Here is an 18,475-nt window from a genome sequence, read left to right as displayed (position 1 = left end):
ATGATACACAAGACTCACTGTTCTCTATAGCTCAGGCCTATGCCTAATTTACTAGTTGAGTTAGCAAAGCAGTCTTGTTTCTATATTTAAACTCTACATGCATAAATCAAAATAATTGCATATTCTACTTTAATTCACAAATACAAGCAATTCTGCTGGAGGAACTCAGCAGGTCAAGCAGCATCTTAGGAGCTGGCCAAAGTTGATTGGAAGAGGACACAATCAGGGATGATGGCAGAAAAGCAATGACTAGAGTTTCTGAGGGCAAGTCAGAGATAACTTAAAAGCAAAAGGCATATAATATAGCGGATTAGTGGGAAGCTAGAGGATTGGGAAGTTTTTAAAAACCAACAGAAAACAACTTAAAAAAACATAAGGAGAGAAAAGAAGAAATATGAAGGTAAGCTAGCTGATAATATACAAGAGGATACTACAAGATTTTTCAGAAAATGAAAATGAAAAAGAGGCAAGAGTGGGTATTGGATGGCTGGAAAATTAGACTGGAGAGGTACAAAGAAATGGCAGGTGAAATTAATAAATTTTGCATCCATCTTCACAGTGGATGGCAATAGCAGTATGCCAGAAATTCAAGAGTATCAGGGAGCAGAAGTGAGTGCAGTTGCTATTATTAAGGTGAATGTGCTTGGAAAGCTGAAAGATTTGAAAGTAGATGGACTTACCTCCAGGGTTCTGAGAGGTAGCCAAAGAAATTGTGGATTAGATCAGATTCAACTTTATTGTCATTATGTCGAGTACAGATACAAAGCCAATGAAAAGCAGTCAGCATCTAACCAGAAATGCAAAGAATAGTGTTATTTACAAAATAACTGTGAATAAAAAGTAAGTGCTACAGCACACAAATATAAAAGTACTGAGACAATTCAATATGGGTGCAATACTGTTTAGCGCTGTGATGTGAGGTTCAGCAGGGTCCCAGCCTCAGGGAAGAAGCTCTTCCTGAGCCTGCTGGTGCGGGAGTGGAGGGAGGCTCCTGTAGCACCTACCGGCTGGGAGGAGAGTAAAAAGTCCATGGTTAGGGTGAGATGCATCCTCGATAATGCTTCTCGCCCTTCCCAGGCAGCGTTTATGGTAGATGTTCTCAATGGAGGGCAATTGGGTGCCAGTAATCCACTGGGCTGTTTTCACCACCGGTTGGAATGCTTTGCGGTCCGATATGGGACAATTGCCGTACCACACTGAGATGCAGTTGGTGAGTATGCTCTCAATGGTACAGCGGTAAAAGTCCGTCAGTATCCTGGGACAGAGGTGAGCTTTCTCGATGCTCCACAGGAAATAAAAGCGCCGTTGCGCCTTCTTGATCAGGATGGAGGAGTTCAGGGACCAGGTGAGATCCTGGGAAATGTGGACACCAAGGAATTTGAGGCTTGATACACGCTCCATTACAGCTCCATTGATGTAGGTGGGGACATGAGTGTGGCTCCTAGCATGCCTGAAGTCCACAATAATCTCCTTGGTCTTCTGGGTGTTAAGGGCCATGTTGTTGTCGGCACACCACGTGGCCAGGTGCTGGACCTCATCCCTGTAGGCTGTCTCATCATCCCTTCTGATCAGGCCAACCACCGTGGTGTCGTCTGTGAACTTGATTATGGAGTTAGAACCATGTATAGGAACGCAGTCATAGGTGAAAAAGGAGTATAGGAGAGGGCTCAGCACACAGCCTTGAGGCACGCCGGTGTTCAGGGTGATGGTGTAGGAGGAGAGGTTGTCTAACTTAACAGGTTGAGGTCTGTTAGTCAGAAGGTCCAAGGTCCAATTGCAGAGGGATGAGCTGACACCAAGCTGGCGAAGTTTGTTGATCAGCTTGGAGGGGATCACAGTAGTGAATGCTGAACTGAAGTCAATGAGCAGCATTCTGACTTAAGAGTTGGGCTGCCCAGCTGGGTCAGGGCAGAGTGAAGTGCCGTGGAGATGGCGTCCTTTGTTGACCTGTTGGTGTAATAGGCAAATTGATGGGGGTCCAGGGTAGTGGGCAGACAGGATTTCAGATGTGATAGAACCAGTCTCTCAAAGCACTTTGCAATGATGCAAAGTTCACCGATTCTACATCCTCTGGGAATCTTCCTAAAACTTTTTACGAGGCACTAATTTCATTGATTCCAAAAAAAGGAAAAGACCTACTGGAATGTGTATCCTATAGACCTATTTCTTTACTGAATGTAGATTTTAAAATCCTCTCTAAGATTCTAGCAAATAGGCTTGAGAGTATCTTGCCTAATGTTATCTCAAACAATCAAACAGGATTTATTAAAAATAGGTACTCACATTTTCAAATTTGAAGATTATTAATTATCATTTATTCCCCTCAGCCAAAGAATCTGAATGTATTGTATCTTTGGATGCAGAGAAAGCCTTTGATAGGGTGGAGTGGCTTTATCTATTTCAGGTTTTTAAGAGGTTCAATTTTGGTCCAGGATTTATTTCCTGGATTAAATCGATCTATCATGCCCCGGTACCTGCGGTTTTAACTAATAATCAAAAGTCTCCTTACTTTAGATTATATAGAGGTACCCGTCAGGGTTGTCCCCTTAGTCCTTTATTATTTAATTTGGCTTTAGAACCACTTGCTATTGCTCTTAGGGATTCTAATTCTGCGCAGGGTATTAGGAGAGGGGATAAATGACATAAAGTTTCGTTATACGTGGATGATTTATTAGTTTACATTTCAAATCCTAAGAAATCTATTCCTTCTATGTTCTCTATATTTATGGAATTTGGTACTTTTTCTGGATATAAACTTAATTTACATAAAAGTGAATTATTTCCTATTAATAATTATTTTGATTATTATGATCAAATACCTTTTCATATTGCCAAAAACTATTTTACTTACCTTGGTATCAAAATTACAAAAGATTTTAAAGACCTATATAGGTATAATCTCTTCCCTTTAGTTGAATATACTCAACAGGCGCTTTCTAAATGGTCACCTATGTCAATGTCATTGATAGGTCGAATAAATGCTATGAAAATGGTTATTCTACCGAAATTTTTATATATATTTCAAGCAGTTCCTTCTTTTGTTCAAAAATTTTTTTGTTTTGATAAAATAGATTCTCTGATTTTATCTCATGTTTGGAATAATAAAAGCTCTAGAGTGAATAAACTTTTATTGCAATAATCAAAAAAAGATGGAGGACTGGCTTTACCAAATGTTAGATTTTATTATTGGGCAATTAATATTCGTTATATTACTTTTTGGATTTATGATATAGACGACCAAGATTGCCCTTCATGGTTACAGCTGAAGGAAAATTCAGTAATGGGGTTTTCGTTAGATTCTTTATTAGGAGCTCCTCTTCCGTTTTCGCTCTCCAGAATAGGTAGACAAGCTCTTAACCCTATTGTTAAACATACTTTAAAAATGTGGTTTCAATTTCATAGATTTTTTGAATTAAATGATTTTTGTTTCAGTTTAGTTAGTGGGTTTTTTTTTCTTTATCAATAAAATTTCCTATTTTTTTATGATTGCTATGAGGAGTTGTAGTTTTTTTCTTGACCATTATATATATAACAGCATAATATTTTACCTATTTGGTTTTGACATTATATACTTTCTGTTTTTACTATTGCTGTTTATATGTCTTTTATATTATCTACTTGTTAAACTCCTCTTCCGATTTGTATATTCCTTATTTGAAAATCAATTAAAAAAAGATTGAACATGAAATGCAATGATGGGGGTGAGTGCAACTGGACGGAAGTCATTCAGGCCCGTGGCTGTGGAATGCTTCAGCACTGGCATGATGGTGGCAATCTTGTAGCTTGTGGGCACAACTGCCTGGGTCAGGGACATTTTGAAATTGTCCGTGAAGACCCCGGCATTAGTAATGATCTTTCAAGAATCACTAGATTCTGGAATGGTTCTGGAGGACTGGAAAATAGCAAATGCCACTCAATTCTGTAAGAAGAAATGAAAAAAGAAAAGAAAAAATGAAACAAAATAGAGGGATGTACATTAGAACAAAGATCAGGAGGAATTTCTTTAGCTCAAAGCTGCTGAATCTGTGGAATCATAGTCACCAAAGGAACCAGTCTACTGATGTTGACATAGCCACAGCACTACACACCATCCTCATTCAACTGGAGAAGAGGGATGTATACGTTAGAATGCTGTTCCTGGACTATAGTTCAGCATTCAACACCATAATTCCCTCCAGACTGACAGGAAGTTCAGAGACCTCAGCCTGCACCCAACCTTGTGCAGCTGGATCCTGAACTTCAAATCAGATCACTGCCAGGTGGTAAGGTTGGGCTCCCTCACCTCTGCCTCTCTGACCCTCAGTGAAGGAGACCCCGGGGGCTGTATCCTGAGCCCCCTCCTCTACTCACTTTACATCCACAACTGTGCTGCCACACATAGCTTCAATCTGCTAATCAAAGTTGCAGATGACACGACTTTGATCGGCCTTATTTCTAGTGGTGATGAGGCAGCCTCCAGAGGAGAGGTTGACATCCTGACACCAAGATGGTGTCAAGATGACAATCTCTCGCCCAATGTCCAAAAAACAAAAGAGCTGATTGTGGATTACAGGAAGAATGGAGACAGGTTCACCCCGACCAACAACAATGGGACTGCAGTTGAGAGGATGAGTAGTTTCAAGTTCCTTGGTATATTCATCACTGAAGATCTCACCTGGACTGTACACACCAGTTGTGTGGCAAAAAAAAGCACAACACTGTCTGTTCTACTTAAGGCAACTGAAGAAATTTGGCACGAGTTCCCAAATCCTCAAGACCTTCTGCAGGGCACCACGGAGAGCATCCTGACTGGCTGTATCACTGCCTGGTATGGAAACTGTGCCAACCTTGATCGCTGAGCACTGCAGAGAGTGGTACAGACAGCCCAGTGCATTTGTGGTTGTCAACTTCCCTCCACTGAGGATATTTACAACAGCAGGTGTGCAAAGAAGGCCTTGAAGGTCTTTGGGGACACCAGTCACCCAAACCCTAAAATGTTTCAGCTGCTTCCATCTGGCAAATGGTGCTGCAGCATTAAAGCCAGGACCAACAGGCTACGGACACCTTCTTTCTACAAGCTGTTAGACTTCTAAAGTCACATGTCATTACATTGCGACAGAATCATAATGCAAAGATTTTTACTCCCTCACATTGTGGGATGAATGTAAGATATAAATAAATTCAAATATATTTAAAGCAGAGGTTGATAGGTTCTTGATTAGTTAGGGCATCAAAGGTTATGGGGAGAAAGCAGGAGATTGGGGTTGATAGGGATAATAAATCAGCCATGATGGAATGTCAGAGTAGATTCAATGGGCTGAGTGGTATAATTCTGATCCTATGTTTTATGGCCTAAACATTCGTTGAAGAGTCTCATCCTGAAATGTTGACTGTTTTCTTCCCTTCCATATTTCTTCCAGTATTTTGTGTATTTGCTCCGCTTCTCCCAGCAATATCTTTATCTTTACATTCAATGAGTGCACAATGATACTCCAACAGTTCCATTAACAAAAATGCAGTTAAAAAGTCAAGATTATTTAATTATGAAAATGTTGTCAGGCTATTAAAATCTCTCATTCCATTATATTTGGTCTTCTCTAACCAGCTCTTGAAAAATAAAATTGAACAGGAGATTCAGATACACTCGGAGATTGAAAAGTTCCTGAGGCAAAATCAAACAGTAAGTAGTCCAAGACATCAATTTTAATGCAAGGAACTCTGCTTCTCTAAATTAGAACAAAAGGCAGAAAGGGCTGCATTAGTTTTGTATCAGCTTGGTTTCTACCACATGGAATTCTTAAATCACAAATTAATGTATTTTTCCATATAGCCAGAGGCTTTTTCCCAGGGCTGAAATGGCTAACACGAGGGGGCATAGTTTTAAAGTGCTTGGAGGTATGTACAGAGGGGATGTCAGTAGGTTTTTCACACAGAGAGTGTTGGGTGCATGGAATGCACTTCCAGTGATGGTAGTGAAGGTGGATACAATAGGATCTTTTAAGAGATTCTGAGATAGGTACATGGAGCTTAGAAAAACAGAGGGCTATACGGTAGGGAAATTCTAGGCAGTTTCGAGAGTGGGTTACATGGTCGGCACAACATAGCTTCAAACCACTCCCAAAATTGGGCTGCATTCTTAAGCATTACATCTAATATTTCTAAAAGGAGAAACACTTGCTCAAAAGTAGAGCTAAAATAGTCTTCCACTAAATTTTTAATATTTTAGAAGCTACCCAATGATTTTAAAAAATTATTGATTTAAGTACCTCTCTCCTTGTTTCTCAATTAGGACCTGGAAGAAAAGCTGGAATTTTGGATGGAAAAATATGATAAGGATATTGAAGCAAAGCAAAGTGAATTGATTTCTCTAAAAGCATCCAAGAATAGTAATTTACAACGACTCAAAGAGTACTCTGAAAAGGTACAGCCAGTAGTCCATTATTCATATATTAGGATAAGAACATGGCTGATTATTTTTCTCCTTTGCACTTTTGATGGTCCTTTTCTGTACAAGTGACAATAATGCACAGCATAAAAATGGTCAGCATAAGTGTGCTCTCCAGGTTGCTGCAGAAGATAGGCTGCCCTCCAAAACTGTTGGGCACAATCACTTCCTTCCATGAAGATAGGCACAGTCAGAACCCTTTCTGGTGAGAAGCGGAGTAAAGCAAGGCTGTGTTCTGGCACCGCCATTCTTCGTCATTGTCTTCTCCATGTGGCTTCAGTATGCTTTTGGAGAATGTGTTGAGGATGTCTACCTGCATACCAGAGCTGTCGGCAAACTTCTCAGCATTGCTTGACTTTGCTCCAAGACAAGATCCGTCAGGTCTTCATTTGCAAGTTATGGTTTGCTGGTGACACAGCACTGACTTCCCGTGACGGCATTGATGAATACTTATTTTTGTGAGATATTATAAACAGCCCACTTTTTTTTTTCCTTCTCTTTTGTTTGTTTTTTTTTTCTTTTATATTACTTATTAGCTATAGTTATTAGATTAGATTAGTTAGTTCTGCATTATATAAATTTTTTTTTGTTTTTTTTTCTTTCTTTTTTCTGTTTTTTTTATATTATACATTATGAAATATTTAGATTTACTATGTCCATACATATATCTTATGGCTTATGTCTTGGTAAACTCATTTATATTGTAACTATTATGTATGTTTTTTTTCACATGTAATGGAATGTGTATGTTGGTAATTTCTTTATCAATATATCATCTGTACTCTGTCCATATTATTAATATTAATAAAAAGATTTAGAAAGAAAGAAAGCACTGACTTCCCACACAGGCCAACTGCAGGTCCACCTGTCCCATGCCTGCGAGAAGTTTGGACTGACCATCAGCTTGAAGAAGACAAATGTCATGGCCCAGGACACTGACTTCCTTCCATTCGTCATCATCGTGCTCTAGACATGGTTGACTCCTTCACCCATTTTGGGTCAACCATCACAAACACTCTGTCTCTTGATGCTGAGTTGAGCAACAGAATAGCTAAGGTTGCAGCTGTCGTGGCTAGGCGGAAGAAGGGAGTGTGGAGCAGCAGCATAGACTGTTAATACCAAGCTGCATGTGTACCAAGTCTGTGTTCTTGGCATTTTCCTCTATGGCAGCAAAGCCTGGACAGTCTATGCTAGCCAAGAGAAAAAACTGAACATCTTTCATCTGCACTACCTCAGATGGACTCTGTGACAGGACAGAGCTACTAATTCAGGGGTTATACAGCATGCAGGCATCCCCAGCGTGTTTGCCCTCCTCACCCAGAGGTAGCTCAGATGGTTAGGACATGCCAGGCAAATGGGCTCTGCTTGAATTCCGAAAGACTTGCTGTTTGGGCAGCTGGAAGAGGGTGCATGCTCAGCTGGTTACCCAAAGCTTCACTTCAAAGACAACTGCAAAAGGGATCTGAAGTTGGCCAACATCGATGTGAACCACTGGGGAGACATAGCAGACAACTGGGCCACCCTGAGTATGGCAGTTCGAAAAGTGTGCAAAGAGCAGAAAGTACCTGCATCAATGAGCTGGCTGCCCAGAGAACTCAACGGAAGGACAGGACCGCTCCAACTAGATGTCCGGCTTCCTTCACCTGCAGCCATTGTGGAAGAAACTATCACTCTGGAGTGAGAGTCCTCAGCCAAGGACTTTTCTTGTGAGCCACCCACCATCTTCCGAGACAGAAGGATGCCAACAATAAAAATGTTTAAGGCTGTTAAAATAACAGTCTAGCTCCATTTACAAGTGTTTAGTACAATATTTTTAGGACATTGAGAGAGTTTAATCTGCTTGTAAAAGTTGTTTCCTGTTGATTACAAATAGCAATCTGGAAACTGCAGCTGATATTTTCATTGTGGCCCACTATTATCTCCAAGACATTAGTGATGCTCACAACACAAGGAGAGGGAAATTCTTTCTTCTTGAGTAAACCAACAGGCAATGTGGAGATAATGATTTCCTCAGAAGGCGAGCTTCTTCATACTTCACAGGCTGCTGGACTTCGCCCATTTAGCATTACGTACACCATGTCAAAGGCATATAGCACTGTTGTCAAGCTACTTGAGCTGAATCCAAAGATCTAGAATATTGAGCTAGAGACACAAGTTCAAGTGTACCATGGCAGCTGTGGAGTTTAACTTTGAGTAAGTAAATATAAGTACATCTTGAATAAAATCAGTAATAAGTAACATGATAGTATTGGATTGCTGTAAGCATTTTCCACTGAAGGAAACCTGTCATCTGTGCCCTCTGTTAGTTCCATGATGGACAGCATGGATTCTACACAAAATTGAACACAGATTGTAACTGGGCTGCACCAGTTGATGCAGACTTTCAGAAAGGCTTGATAATACCCCCTTCATTTACAATCCAGCCATTGTACTGAACACTTCACCAGGAAAATAACTGCTTAATGCTGAGCAATTATTCACATGGTATTGTCTACTAGTGCCTGTCAAACCTGTGACTATCATAAGGTTAGCAAAAGCATGGAACACCACCATGGAGATGCATAAATTATTTATCACAGTCAACTGTTTGAGAAAATATTAGAATTGTGTACATTATGTATTGTTGAAGGAACACATAAACTAAACGTGCTATCAGCATTCTGACAGAAATATTCATCATTTTTTCATATCACTAGATCCAAATCCAGGAACACTAAAAACTCTGTGGAATGTGTTCACTGGGATTACACAAGTTCATGAAGTTGATTCCTTACCACCTTAAGGAGCTAAGGGATGGACAATCAATACTTTGCACCATCCTCATTCCACACATTAATAAATAATAAGAAACTTGCCAACTTTGTAAAATACCTTACTAGATGAAAACTGACTTGAAAAACAGAAAATGCTGAAAACATCAGCACATGTAGAAAGTAAACTGGTATTAATTTTTGAAGTCTGAGACCCTTTGTCAAAACTGAGAAAGATTCTGCCCTCATCTGAGTGCTCTGGAAATGACTTCTGAGCGGTTGCAGAAAACTCATGCTTGGTGATTCCCTGTGTTCCGATCCCAAATCTCAATCAACGCCTGTCATCTGCAATGTACCCGAGTTGTAGCTGTAATATCAAATTGAATGATGCGATATCTTCTTCAAATTTTCCTACCCCAGACTTCAGAATTTTGGGGTATTTGAAAGACTATCTGCACATTTACAATAGCACGATAAGGGGATAGCTAAATAAGAGAGGTAAACTTAAACCATTAGATCTTCTATCTGTGAAGAAGTTGTAGAATTGGAGAAAGTGGAAAATGAGCATTATTTAACAACATCTGTCGAGCTGCTGGCCAATAATTTCAACACAGATGTCCTTGCATCATAAATAACTTATTACGTGAACTGCTTTGTGTGTTAATGAGACAGATTAAATAAATAATTTGTTTTCTTATTGTTTTGCTTAAGGGGCTCATGGCATATATCCTTATCATGATGTGACTGCTGATCTACTAGAATTTCATGAAACATGTTTTCGACTGGGTTGCCTCTTCATTTTAATTCTGGTTAATTCAACTAGGAAAGAGATTGAAAATAAAGATACTTAGCAACATTTTATCATTCTAACTTTTCAGTACCTGACATATGAACGAGTGATTATTGATGACAGAGTTGAGAAGGAGAATGAATGGAAGAGACGGACACAAGAAGAAAAAGAGTATAAGAGCATTATTAAGGTAAAATTATATGCATGTATATTACTAATAGTTATATGCAACATAATCGGATTCATGCCAGACCAACTATACCTAGCTACAGATCAATACAATAAATCAATGTTCTTTATAATTGAGTAATGTAATTGCACGATATAAATTTTCTTCAGGATATTCTGCTCACCCAAATTGTTCTTAAAGAAGTACTTTGTGTCTTTAAATATGTGTGCAAGGTCACCATGCAAGGAATTCAAAGTATAAATAATATATAATAACTAGTCATGTGGGAATAAATGAGATGATGCTTTAAGTGTTGACTTGAGGTTATTTTTATGAAATGATTTATCAATAACCAACAGAACAAGCGGAAAGAATTGGTGTAATAAATTTAGGGGTATCCAGTGAGCTGATTTGGTGGAAAACAGATGATGGCTAACTGCAGATGATAGCAGAAATGTTAGTAAGAGGCAATGACAACTGAGTCATACAGAATGTATTAATTAAGCAGAAGGTAAAAGGCAAAATTGTGGCGGTTCTAGCATGAAAAAGATTGGCAAAGTGAAGCAGAATTCAGTAACAGTATGGGAGAAAATACAGTCAGCCCTCCTTATCCACGGGGGATTGGTTCTGGGACCCCCTGCAGATACCAAAGAACGCAGATGCTCATTTCCCTTATTTAACCTGTCTCAGTGTGGTGGTCTTTAGGACCCAGCGGAACTCCGGACCTTAATAACCTAGCTCAGTGTGATGGACATTAGGACCTGGCGTTGCAGCTCTGAATCTGTAGTGTTTATGTTCAGGAAAATAATGAGGATCATGATTGAAAATAAAGTGGAAGTAATAAAGCGATCACTAAGAGGTGAAACGCCATCGGTCATTGGACAAGCGTTAGGCTACAGTCAGTCAATGATCGGAACAATTTTAAAGGATAAAGTGAGAATAATGGAGCATGTGAAAGGCCCTGCCCTGATGAAAGCTACAATTATTACTAAACAATGCAGTGGTTTAATTATTGAAATACATACGGTTTCTTAAGTGTATTATATGCATAGAAAGGTAAAATATATACTATATACTAAGACAAATGTTTGACTAACTGACACTAATTAATACCGGATGTACCTGTTCTGACTTCAAATCTGACTTAAAGACGGACTCAGGAACAGTACTCGTTCATAATCTGGGGACTGCCTGTACTTTAAAATCATCCCTAGATTACATATAATATCCAATACAATGTAAATGCTGTGAAAATAGTTGTTATACTGTATTGTTTAGGGAATAATGACAAGAAAAAATGGTCTGTACATGCTCAAACAACGAGTGCTGGAGAGAGAACTTACGGGTTTTCCCGATCCGCGGATAAGGAGGGCCGACTGTATTTATCGTCCCTACCATTAGATTCTCCATCAAGTGGGAATATCTTCCATTTTTGTCTCTAACAGTGTACTTGCATAAGTGCAATTCTATCTCTAAGTTTGTAGATCTGATGAAAGATCAATAACTCTGCTTCTCCCTCCATTCATCCAGCCTGATCAGCTGAGAATTTTCAGGATTTTGTATTTTAGGAATTCTCAAATTTTATGTTATTTAAATAGTATAATCTGGTTAAATATTTATATATCCTACTTCTCTGAATGTTTGGTGGGATAATGGAAACATTAGGGCAGGAATCATCACATTCTTTAACATGGAAATGTAACTCACAATTTTCAGAAAATGTCTGCATTTCAAACAAATGTGGAAAGCTAAGTTGAAATAGTTTAATTTGAAACCTTTTGTGAACAAATCGATTCATTAGATGGTTCAACTATAAATATGTATATTGATAATGCAGTGTACTTACATAAACAATTTGCAATTATCACATTGCAATACATAACTTTTAAACATATTTGTTACATTTTGTCTTTGACGGATATAAATGGACCATTAAGGCATTCATAGTGAACACAGTTTTAGGGGGTTTGGGCCAATAAGCAGTAATATATAAAAAAACTTTTGGGTTTTGCTGTACAAAAAAAGCTAACAATCAAATAGCATACACAAAATGCTGCAGGAACTCAGCAGGCTAGTCAGTATCTATGGAAAAGAGTATAGTCGACGCTTTGGGCCGAGACCCTTCTTCAGGACAGATGTAGCGAAACATCGACTGTACTCCTTTCCATAGATTCTGCCTAGCCTGGTGAATTCCTCCAGCATTTTGTATGTGTTGCTTGGATTTCATTTCCCCTTGTTTGTGACTCAACAATCGAATAACTTGTTTTCTTCGCTTTTTGTATCAGATTATATTACAAAAACTCACTGAATATCCTTTTGTATGAGATATTTAATCTTCCCCTTTTTTACAGCTTCAGTCATGGTGGAGAGGGGTCATGGTTCGCAAGGGAATTGGTATCTACAAGAATATTAAAAAGAAAGCAGAAAACAAAGGAAAGGCCAAAGGAAAAGGGAAGGACGATAAAAAGAAGAAAAAATGAAACCACTTCTGAACTTAGAAACTTACAGCATGCCCAACTTTTGTTTCAATGTGGAAGATTATTACTTGGTAATACAGTTCAATTTGCATTTACCAAATAAGATTTCAGTTTATACAAAATTAACTGCTAGTCATACCAATAATTGACCTTTTATATTTTTCACCTTGGGAAAACAATATCTTATGCTTCATGTCTTACTTGTTTCTTAGCATTTTCATGAGTGCAAATCCTTCTATTCTCCATACTTTCAAGACCCACCTTTCTGCTTTCCAAACTCACAACTATCTAAGATATTAAAATGCAAATTATGACATTAAGTTTTAATGGAATATCTTTTGCTGTGACACCGCTTAAGAAATCCACAATGGAATAAAAAACAATAAACTATTAGCTGGAGGAGCTCAGCAGGTCAAGCAGCACCTAGGGAGGAAATAAATTCTCAAAGTTACAGGTCAAAACTCTGCATCCAGACTGTGTCTATACTACTGTTTACACTACTTATAATATCAACAGTCCCCATATTATAACAGGGTTGCACCACCAAGAACTGTTTGTAACCCAAAGTGTTCGAGAGCCAGAATTTCAATACTCCCCAGCTAAGGGAAATATCTTCAAGTCCTTTAAAATTTTATGACCAAGGTTTTACTTTTGTAAACACTAGAAAAGTCGTAGGAACCTTGAAATTTACAAGCATGCACTGCTTAATGCAGAAGCCCCATAATTGCTGCTAGTAATCCAGGCTATGGTACTTGCAGATCTTCTGAAGAGTCATAGAATCGTGGAGCATAGAACATAGAACCATTATGCCCATGCTCAATATTTTCCCTCATTTATACCAATCCCATTTTCCCACATTAAGTTCAACATTACCTACTTAGATGCCTATCTAAATGTCTCTTAAAAGCAGAAACTGTATTTTGTTCTATCACAACCCATGAGGGTCCCAGCATCAATCCCTGCCCCATTGGTCAAAGACTTCCAATCAGAAAGGTATCCTTACACCATCATTCTCTTCTTCCTATCACTAAGATAATTGTGAGATCCAATTAGCCCAGCTTCCTTCGATCCCATGCATCGTAACCTTCTACTGCCCTGCCTTCATCAATCTTCTCAGCTGCCTTGTGAAAAAATCTCAATCAAATTAGTGAGACAGGATTTCCCCCCACACAGTTTATGCTAATTATTCCTGACTTTCCAAATGTACGTAAATCCCTCAAGATTCTAACAATTAATCTTCCTGCCATTGGCATAAGGCTCATTGGCTTGCCATTACCTCTATGCATAATCATGTGAGATTAGTGAATACAGGTAAACCCAAGGAACTTGTGAAATGAAAATATGCTTTGTTACAAGTGAGTTGTTAATAGTTTATCAAACCGTAATTACTACTTAGTAAACTCTTAAGCTCTAGTAAATTAATTCCGTGTATGGATTGATATCTTCAATAAATAGTACAAAACATACTTTGAAAATAAAATTCTTTTGGAAAAAATATTTTACGTTCTACCTTAATGTTTATACTTATTTTATATTCTAACAAAATGTGTGAAGAAAAAAGAGTTGTAAGTTTGAAGACACAAATTTGCAAAAAGATGCTGTAATCTGGAACAACCTACACTGCTCAAGGAAATCAGTAGTTTGTTCAGTATTTTTGGATTGAAAGGAATTATTGATGTTTTGTGTTGAGAACCTGAAGCAGGATTGATGCAAGGTCTTGATCCGAAATATTGATAATTCCCTTTCCTCCACAGATGCTGTTCAACCCACTGAGTGCCTCCTGCAGTTTATCGCTGAAAGATTTCCTCTTTGATTTCCTTGCTCTCAGTGCAGCTTAATAACAATTAGTCGCTAGATGCAATAGATTGCCCTGAACTGAGACCTCTTCACTGTCAACATTGAGACCTCTTCACTGTCAACATAAAAGAAAACACAAATCTGAAAAACAAAAAATGTTGGAAATTCTCAGTAGGCCTAGCAGCACCTTTTGCGAGAAGTTGTTTCAGGTTAATACATCACAGAAACTTAGAACCTATAGTGCCTATATAAAGTATTCACCCCCAGCACCCCCCCAAAAGTTTTTATCTTTTATTGTTTTGAAACATCGAATCACAGTGGATTTAATTTGGCTTTTTTGACACTGATCAAAAGAAAAAGACTTTTTCGTGTCAAAGTGAAAACAGCCCTCTACAAAGTGAACTAAATTTATTACAAATATAAAACATAAAATAATTGATTGCATAAATATTCACCCCCCCCCTTTAATATGACACACCAAATCTTCACTGGTGCAGCCAATTGTATTTATAAGTCAGATAATTAGTTAAATGGAGGTGTGTTTTTTGAGATCTGTGTGCAGTCCAGGTGTTTCGATTGATTGTAGTAAAAACACCTGTATCTGGAAGGTCCAACTGCTGGTGAGTCAGTATCCTGGCAAAAACTACACCATGAAAACAAAAGAACACTCCAAGCAACTCCCTGTAAAGGTTACTGAAAAGCACAAGTCAGGTGATGGATACAAGAAAATTTCCAAGTCACTGAATATCCCTTGGAGTACAGTTAAGTCAATCATTAAGAAATGTAAAGAATATGGCACAGCTGTAAATCTGCTTAGAGCAGGCTGTCCTCAAAAACTGAGTGAGTGCAAGAAGGGGACCAGTGAGGGAGGCCACCAAGAGACCCATGACAACTCTGGAGGAGGTATAAGCTTCAGTGGCTGAGATAGGAAAGACTGCACATACAATAACTGTTGCCTGGGTTCTTCACTGGTCGCAGCTTTAAGGGAGAGTGGCAAAGAGAAAGCAACTGTTGCAAAAAGCTCACGTGAAATCTTGGCTTGAATTTGCCAGAAGGTATTGGGAGACTGAAGTCAGTTGAAAGAAGGTTCTATGGTCTGATGAGAAAAAAATTGAGCCTTTTGACCATCACATTTAAAGCTATGTTTGGCATAAGCCGAACACCACACATAATCAAAAACACACCATCCCTACCATGAAACATGGTGGCTGAATCATGCTGTGGGGATGCTTCATTGCAGCAGGCCCTGGAAGGCTTGTGAAGATAGAGGGTAAAATGAATGCAGCTAAATACAAGGAAATCCTGAAAGAAAACCTGATGCCATCTGCAAGAGAACTGTGACTTGGGAGATTTGTTTTCCAGCAAGACAATGACCTCAAGCATAAAGCCAAAACTACCTTGGAATGGCTCAAAAACATCAAAGTTAATGTCCTTTGACCCCAGCATCTGCAGTGTACTTTGTGTTTAAAGTTAATGGCCTGGAGTGGCCAAGTCAGAGTCCAGATCTCAATCCAATTGAGAATTTGTGGCTGGACTTGAAGAGGGTTGTTCACTCACGATCACCATGGCATCTGACAGATCTTGAACAACTTTGTAAAGAATGGAGAAAAATTGCAGTGTCTAGATGTGCAAGGCTGATAGAGACCTATCTACACAGACTCAAGGCTGTAATTGCTACCAAAGGTGTATCTACTAAATACTGACTTGAAGGGGGTGAGTAATTATGCAATCAATTATTTTATGTTTAATAATTGTAAAAAAAATTAGACTAATTTGTAGAAACCTGTTTTCACTTTGACACTAAAGTGTCTTTTTCAGTTGCAAACATGAGCAAATCTGCAGATGCTGGAAATTCAAGCAACACACACAAAATGCTGGTGGAACACAGCAGGCCAGGCAGCATCTAAAAGGAGAAGCACTGTCGACGTTTCGGGCCGAGACCCTTCGTCAGGACTAACTGAAAGGAAAGATAGTAAGAGATTTGAAAGTAGGAGGGGGAAGGTCCTCCTTGTCCTCACCTACCACCCCACCAGCCTCCGGGTCCAACGTATAATTCTCTGTAACTTCCGCCACCTCCAACGGGATCCCACTACCAAGCACATCTTTCCCTCCCACCCTCTTTCTGTTTTCCGCAGGGATCGCTCCCTACGTGACTCCCTTGTCCATTCGACCCCCCCATCCCTTTCCGATCTCCCTCCCGGCACTTATCCTTGTAAACGGAACAAGTGCTACACCTGCCCTTACACTTCCTCGCTCACCACCATTCAGGGCCCCAGACAGTCCTTCCAGGTGAGGCGACACTTCACCTGTGAGTCGGCTGGTGTGGTATACTGCGTCCGGTGCTCCCGGTGTGGCCTTTTAAATATGTTGGGGAGACCCGATGCAGACTGGGAGACCGTTTTGCTGAACACCTATGCTCTGTCTGCCAGAGAAAGCAGGATCTCCCAGTGGCCACACATTTTAATTCCACATTCCATTCCCATTCTGATATGTCTATCCCTGGCCTCCTTTACTGTTAAGATGAAGCCACACTCAGGTTGGAGGAACAACACCTTATATACCAGCTGGGTAGCCTCCAACCTGATGGCATGAACATTGACTTCTCTAACATGCCCCTCCTCTTCTTACCCCATCCCTGATGTTTAGTTTTTTCCCCCTCCTTTTTTTCTCTCTCTGCCTGTTCTCCATCTCCCTCTGGTGCTCCCCTCTCCCTTGGCCTCCCATCCCATGATCCTTTCCCTTCTCCAGCTCTGTATCCCTTTGGCCAATCACATTTCCGGCTCTCAGCTTCACCCCACTCCCTCTGGTCTTATCCTATCATTTCACTTTTTCCCCTTCCTTCCTACTTTCAAAACTCTATCTTTCCTTTCAGTTAGTCCTGACGAAGGGTCTCGGCCTGAAACATTGACAGTGCTTCTCCTTATAGATGCTGCCTGGCCTGCTGTGTTCCACCAGCATTTTGTGTGTGTTGCTTGTATTTTTCTGTTGATCAGTATCAAAAAGCCAAATTAAATCCAATGTGATTCAATGCTGTAAACAATAAAGTATGAAATCTTCCAAGGGTGTGAGTACTTTTTATAGGCATGGTACATAGGTATCTTTTACCAGGCTGTTCATGATTCAAACAAACAGCTCACACAGGGCAGTGAATTAGTTAACAAATTCTGCTTTAATTTATGCACATGTGTAAATATATAAATTGCTGCTAATAGTAAACATCAGGATTAGAACTGCAAAATCCAAATGCAATCATTTTCCTTTCTAAGGAGATATAGATCAAATATAATCAAACATTTCTCAAAGAATTACACTTTCCTCCTTAGAATAAGCCATAAGACCATAAAATATAGGAACAGAATTATGCTATTTGGCCCATTGAGTCTGCTCCGCCATTTCCATTTTGTTCCGTCCTCATGCTCCTGCCTTCTCCCTGTAACACTTCATGCCCTGACTAATCACAAATCTATCAACCTATGCTGTAAATATACCCAATGACATGGCTTCAACAGACACCTGTTGCAATAAATTCCACAGGTTCACTACTCTCTGGCTAAAAATATTTCTCATCTCTGTTTTAAATGAGTGTCCTTCCATTCCGACGCTATCCTCTGGTCCTGGATACCCCCACCATTGAAACATCCTCTCCATATTCACACTATTGAGGCCTTTCAACATTTGATGGGTTTCAATGAGATCGCAGCAAATCTTCATTGAGTTTTAAAATTAAAACTCAAAAATCAAAAAGGCCAAAATGCTCTCTACTTTCTGCTTGCAGTATTTTGCATTGTACATAAAGTACCAAGATTTTCCAATCTCTTGTGTATTGGGTGTCGTTTTTTTAAAATGGTTTCTTTCAGGTTTTTGTTTCATGGCTGCCTGTAAGGAGACTGATCTCAAGGTTGTATAATTTATATATACTTTGATAATAAATATCCTTTGAACTTTATTCTTTCCTATTTTTCGGATCAAATTGGGCAACTTTACAAAATCTGCCTCATTTTTGCTCGTACTCAATGTGACTTGATTTCTCTGTAGTCATCTTGCAGCTTTGTAAACTTGAAATAATAC

At 39.2% G+C, this 18,475-nt stretch overlaps 1 protein-coding gene across 1 annotated transcript in view; it reads left to right on the top strand.

Annotated features, from left to right (window-relative positions):
• iqcg (IQ motif containing G) overlaps positions 1-14,084 on the top strand; it is a 33,713-nt gene extending 19,629 nt beyond the window's left edge. The window contains exons 7-10 of the mRNA XM_059944493.1: positions 5,585-5,659; positions 6,269-6,400; positions 10,053-10,154; positions 12,485-14,084. Coding sequence (XP_059800476.1) covers positions 5,585-5,659; positions 6,269-6,400; positions 10,053-10,154; positions 12,485-12,613 — 438 coding nt within the window. The 3' untranslated portion in view covers positions 12,614-14,084. The remainder of the gene's footprint in view (positions 1-5,584; positions 5,660-6,268; positions 6,401-10,052; positions 10,155-12,484) is intronic.
• Positions 14,085-18,475: the final 4,391 nt, after the last annotated feature.

The sequence above is a fragment of the Hypanus sabinus genome, chromosome 2 (genome assembly GCF_030144855.1).
Source record: "Hypanus sabinus isolate sHypSab1 chromosome 2, sHypSab1.hap1, whole genome shotgun sequence".
Taxonomy (NCBI): domain Eukaryota; kingdom Metazoa; phylum Chordata; class Chondrichthyes; order Myliobatiformes; family Dasyatidae; genus Hypanus; species Hypanus sabinus.
This window is presented reverse-complemented; position numbering and strand designations above follow the sequence as displayed.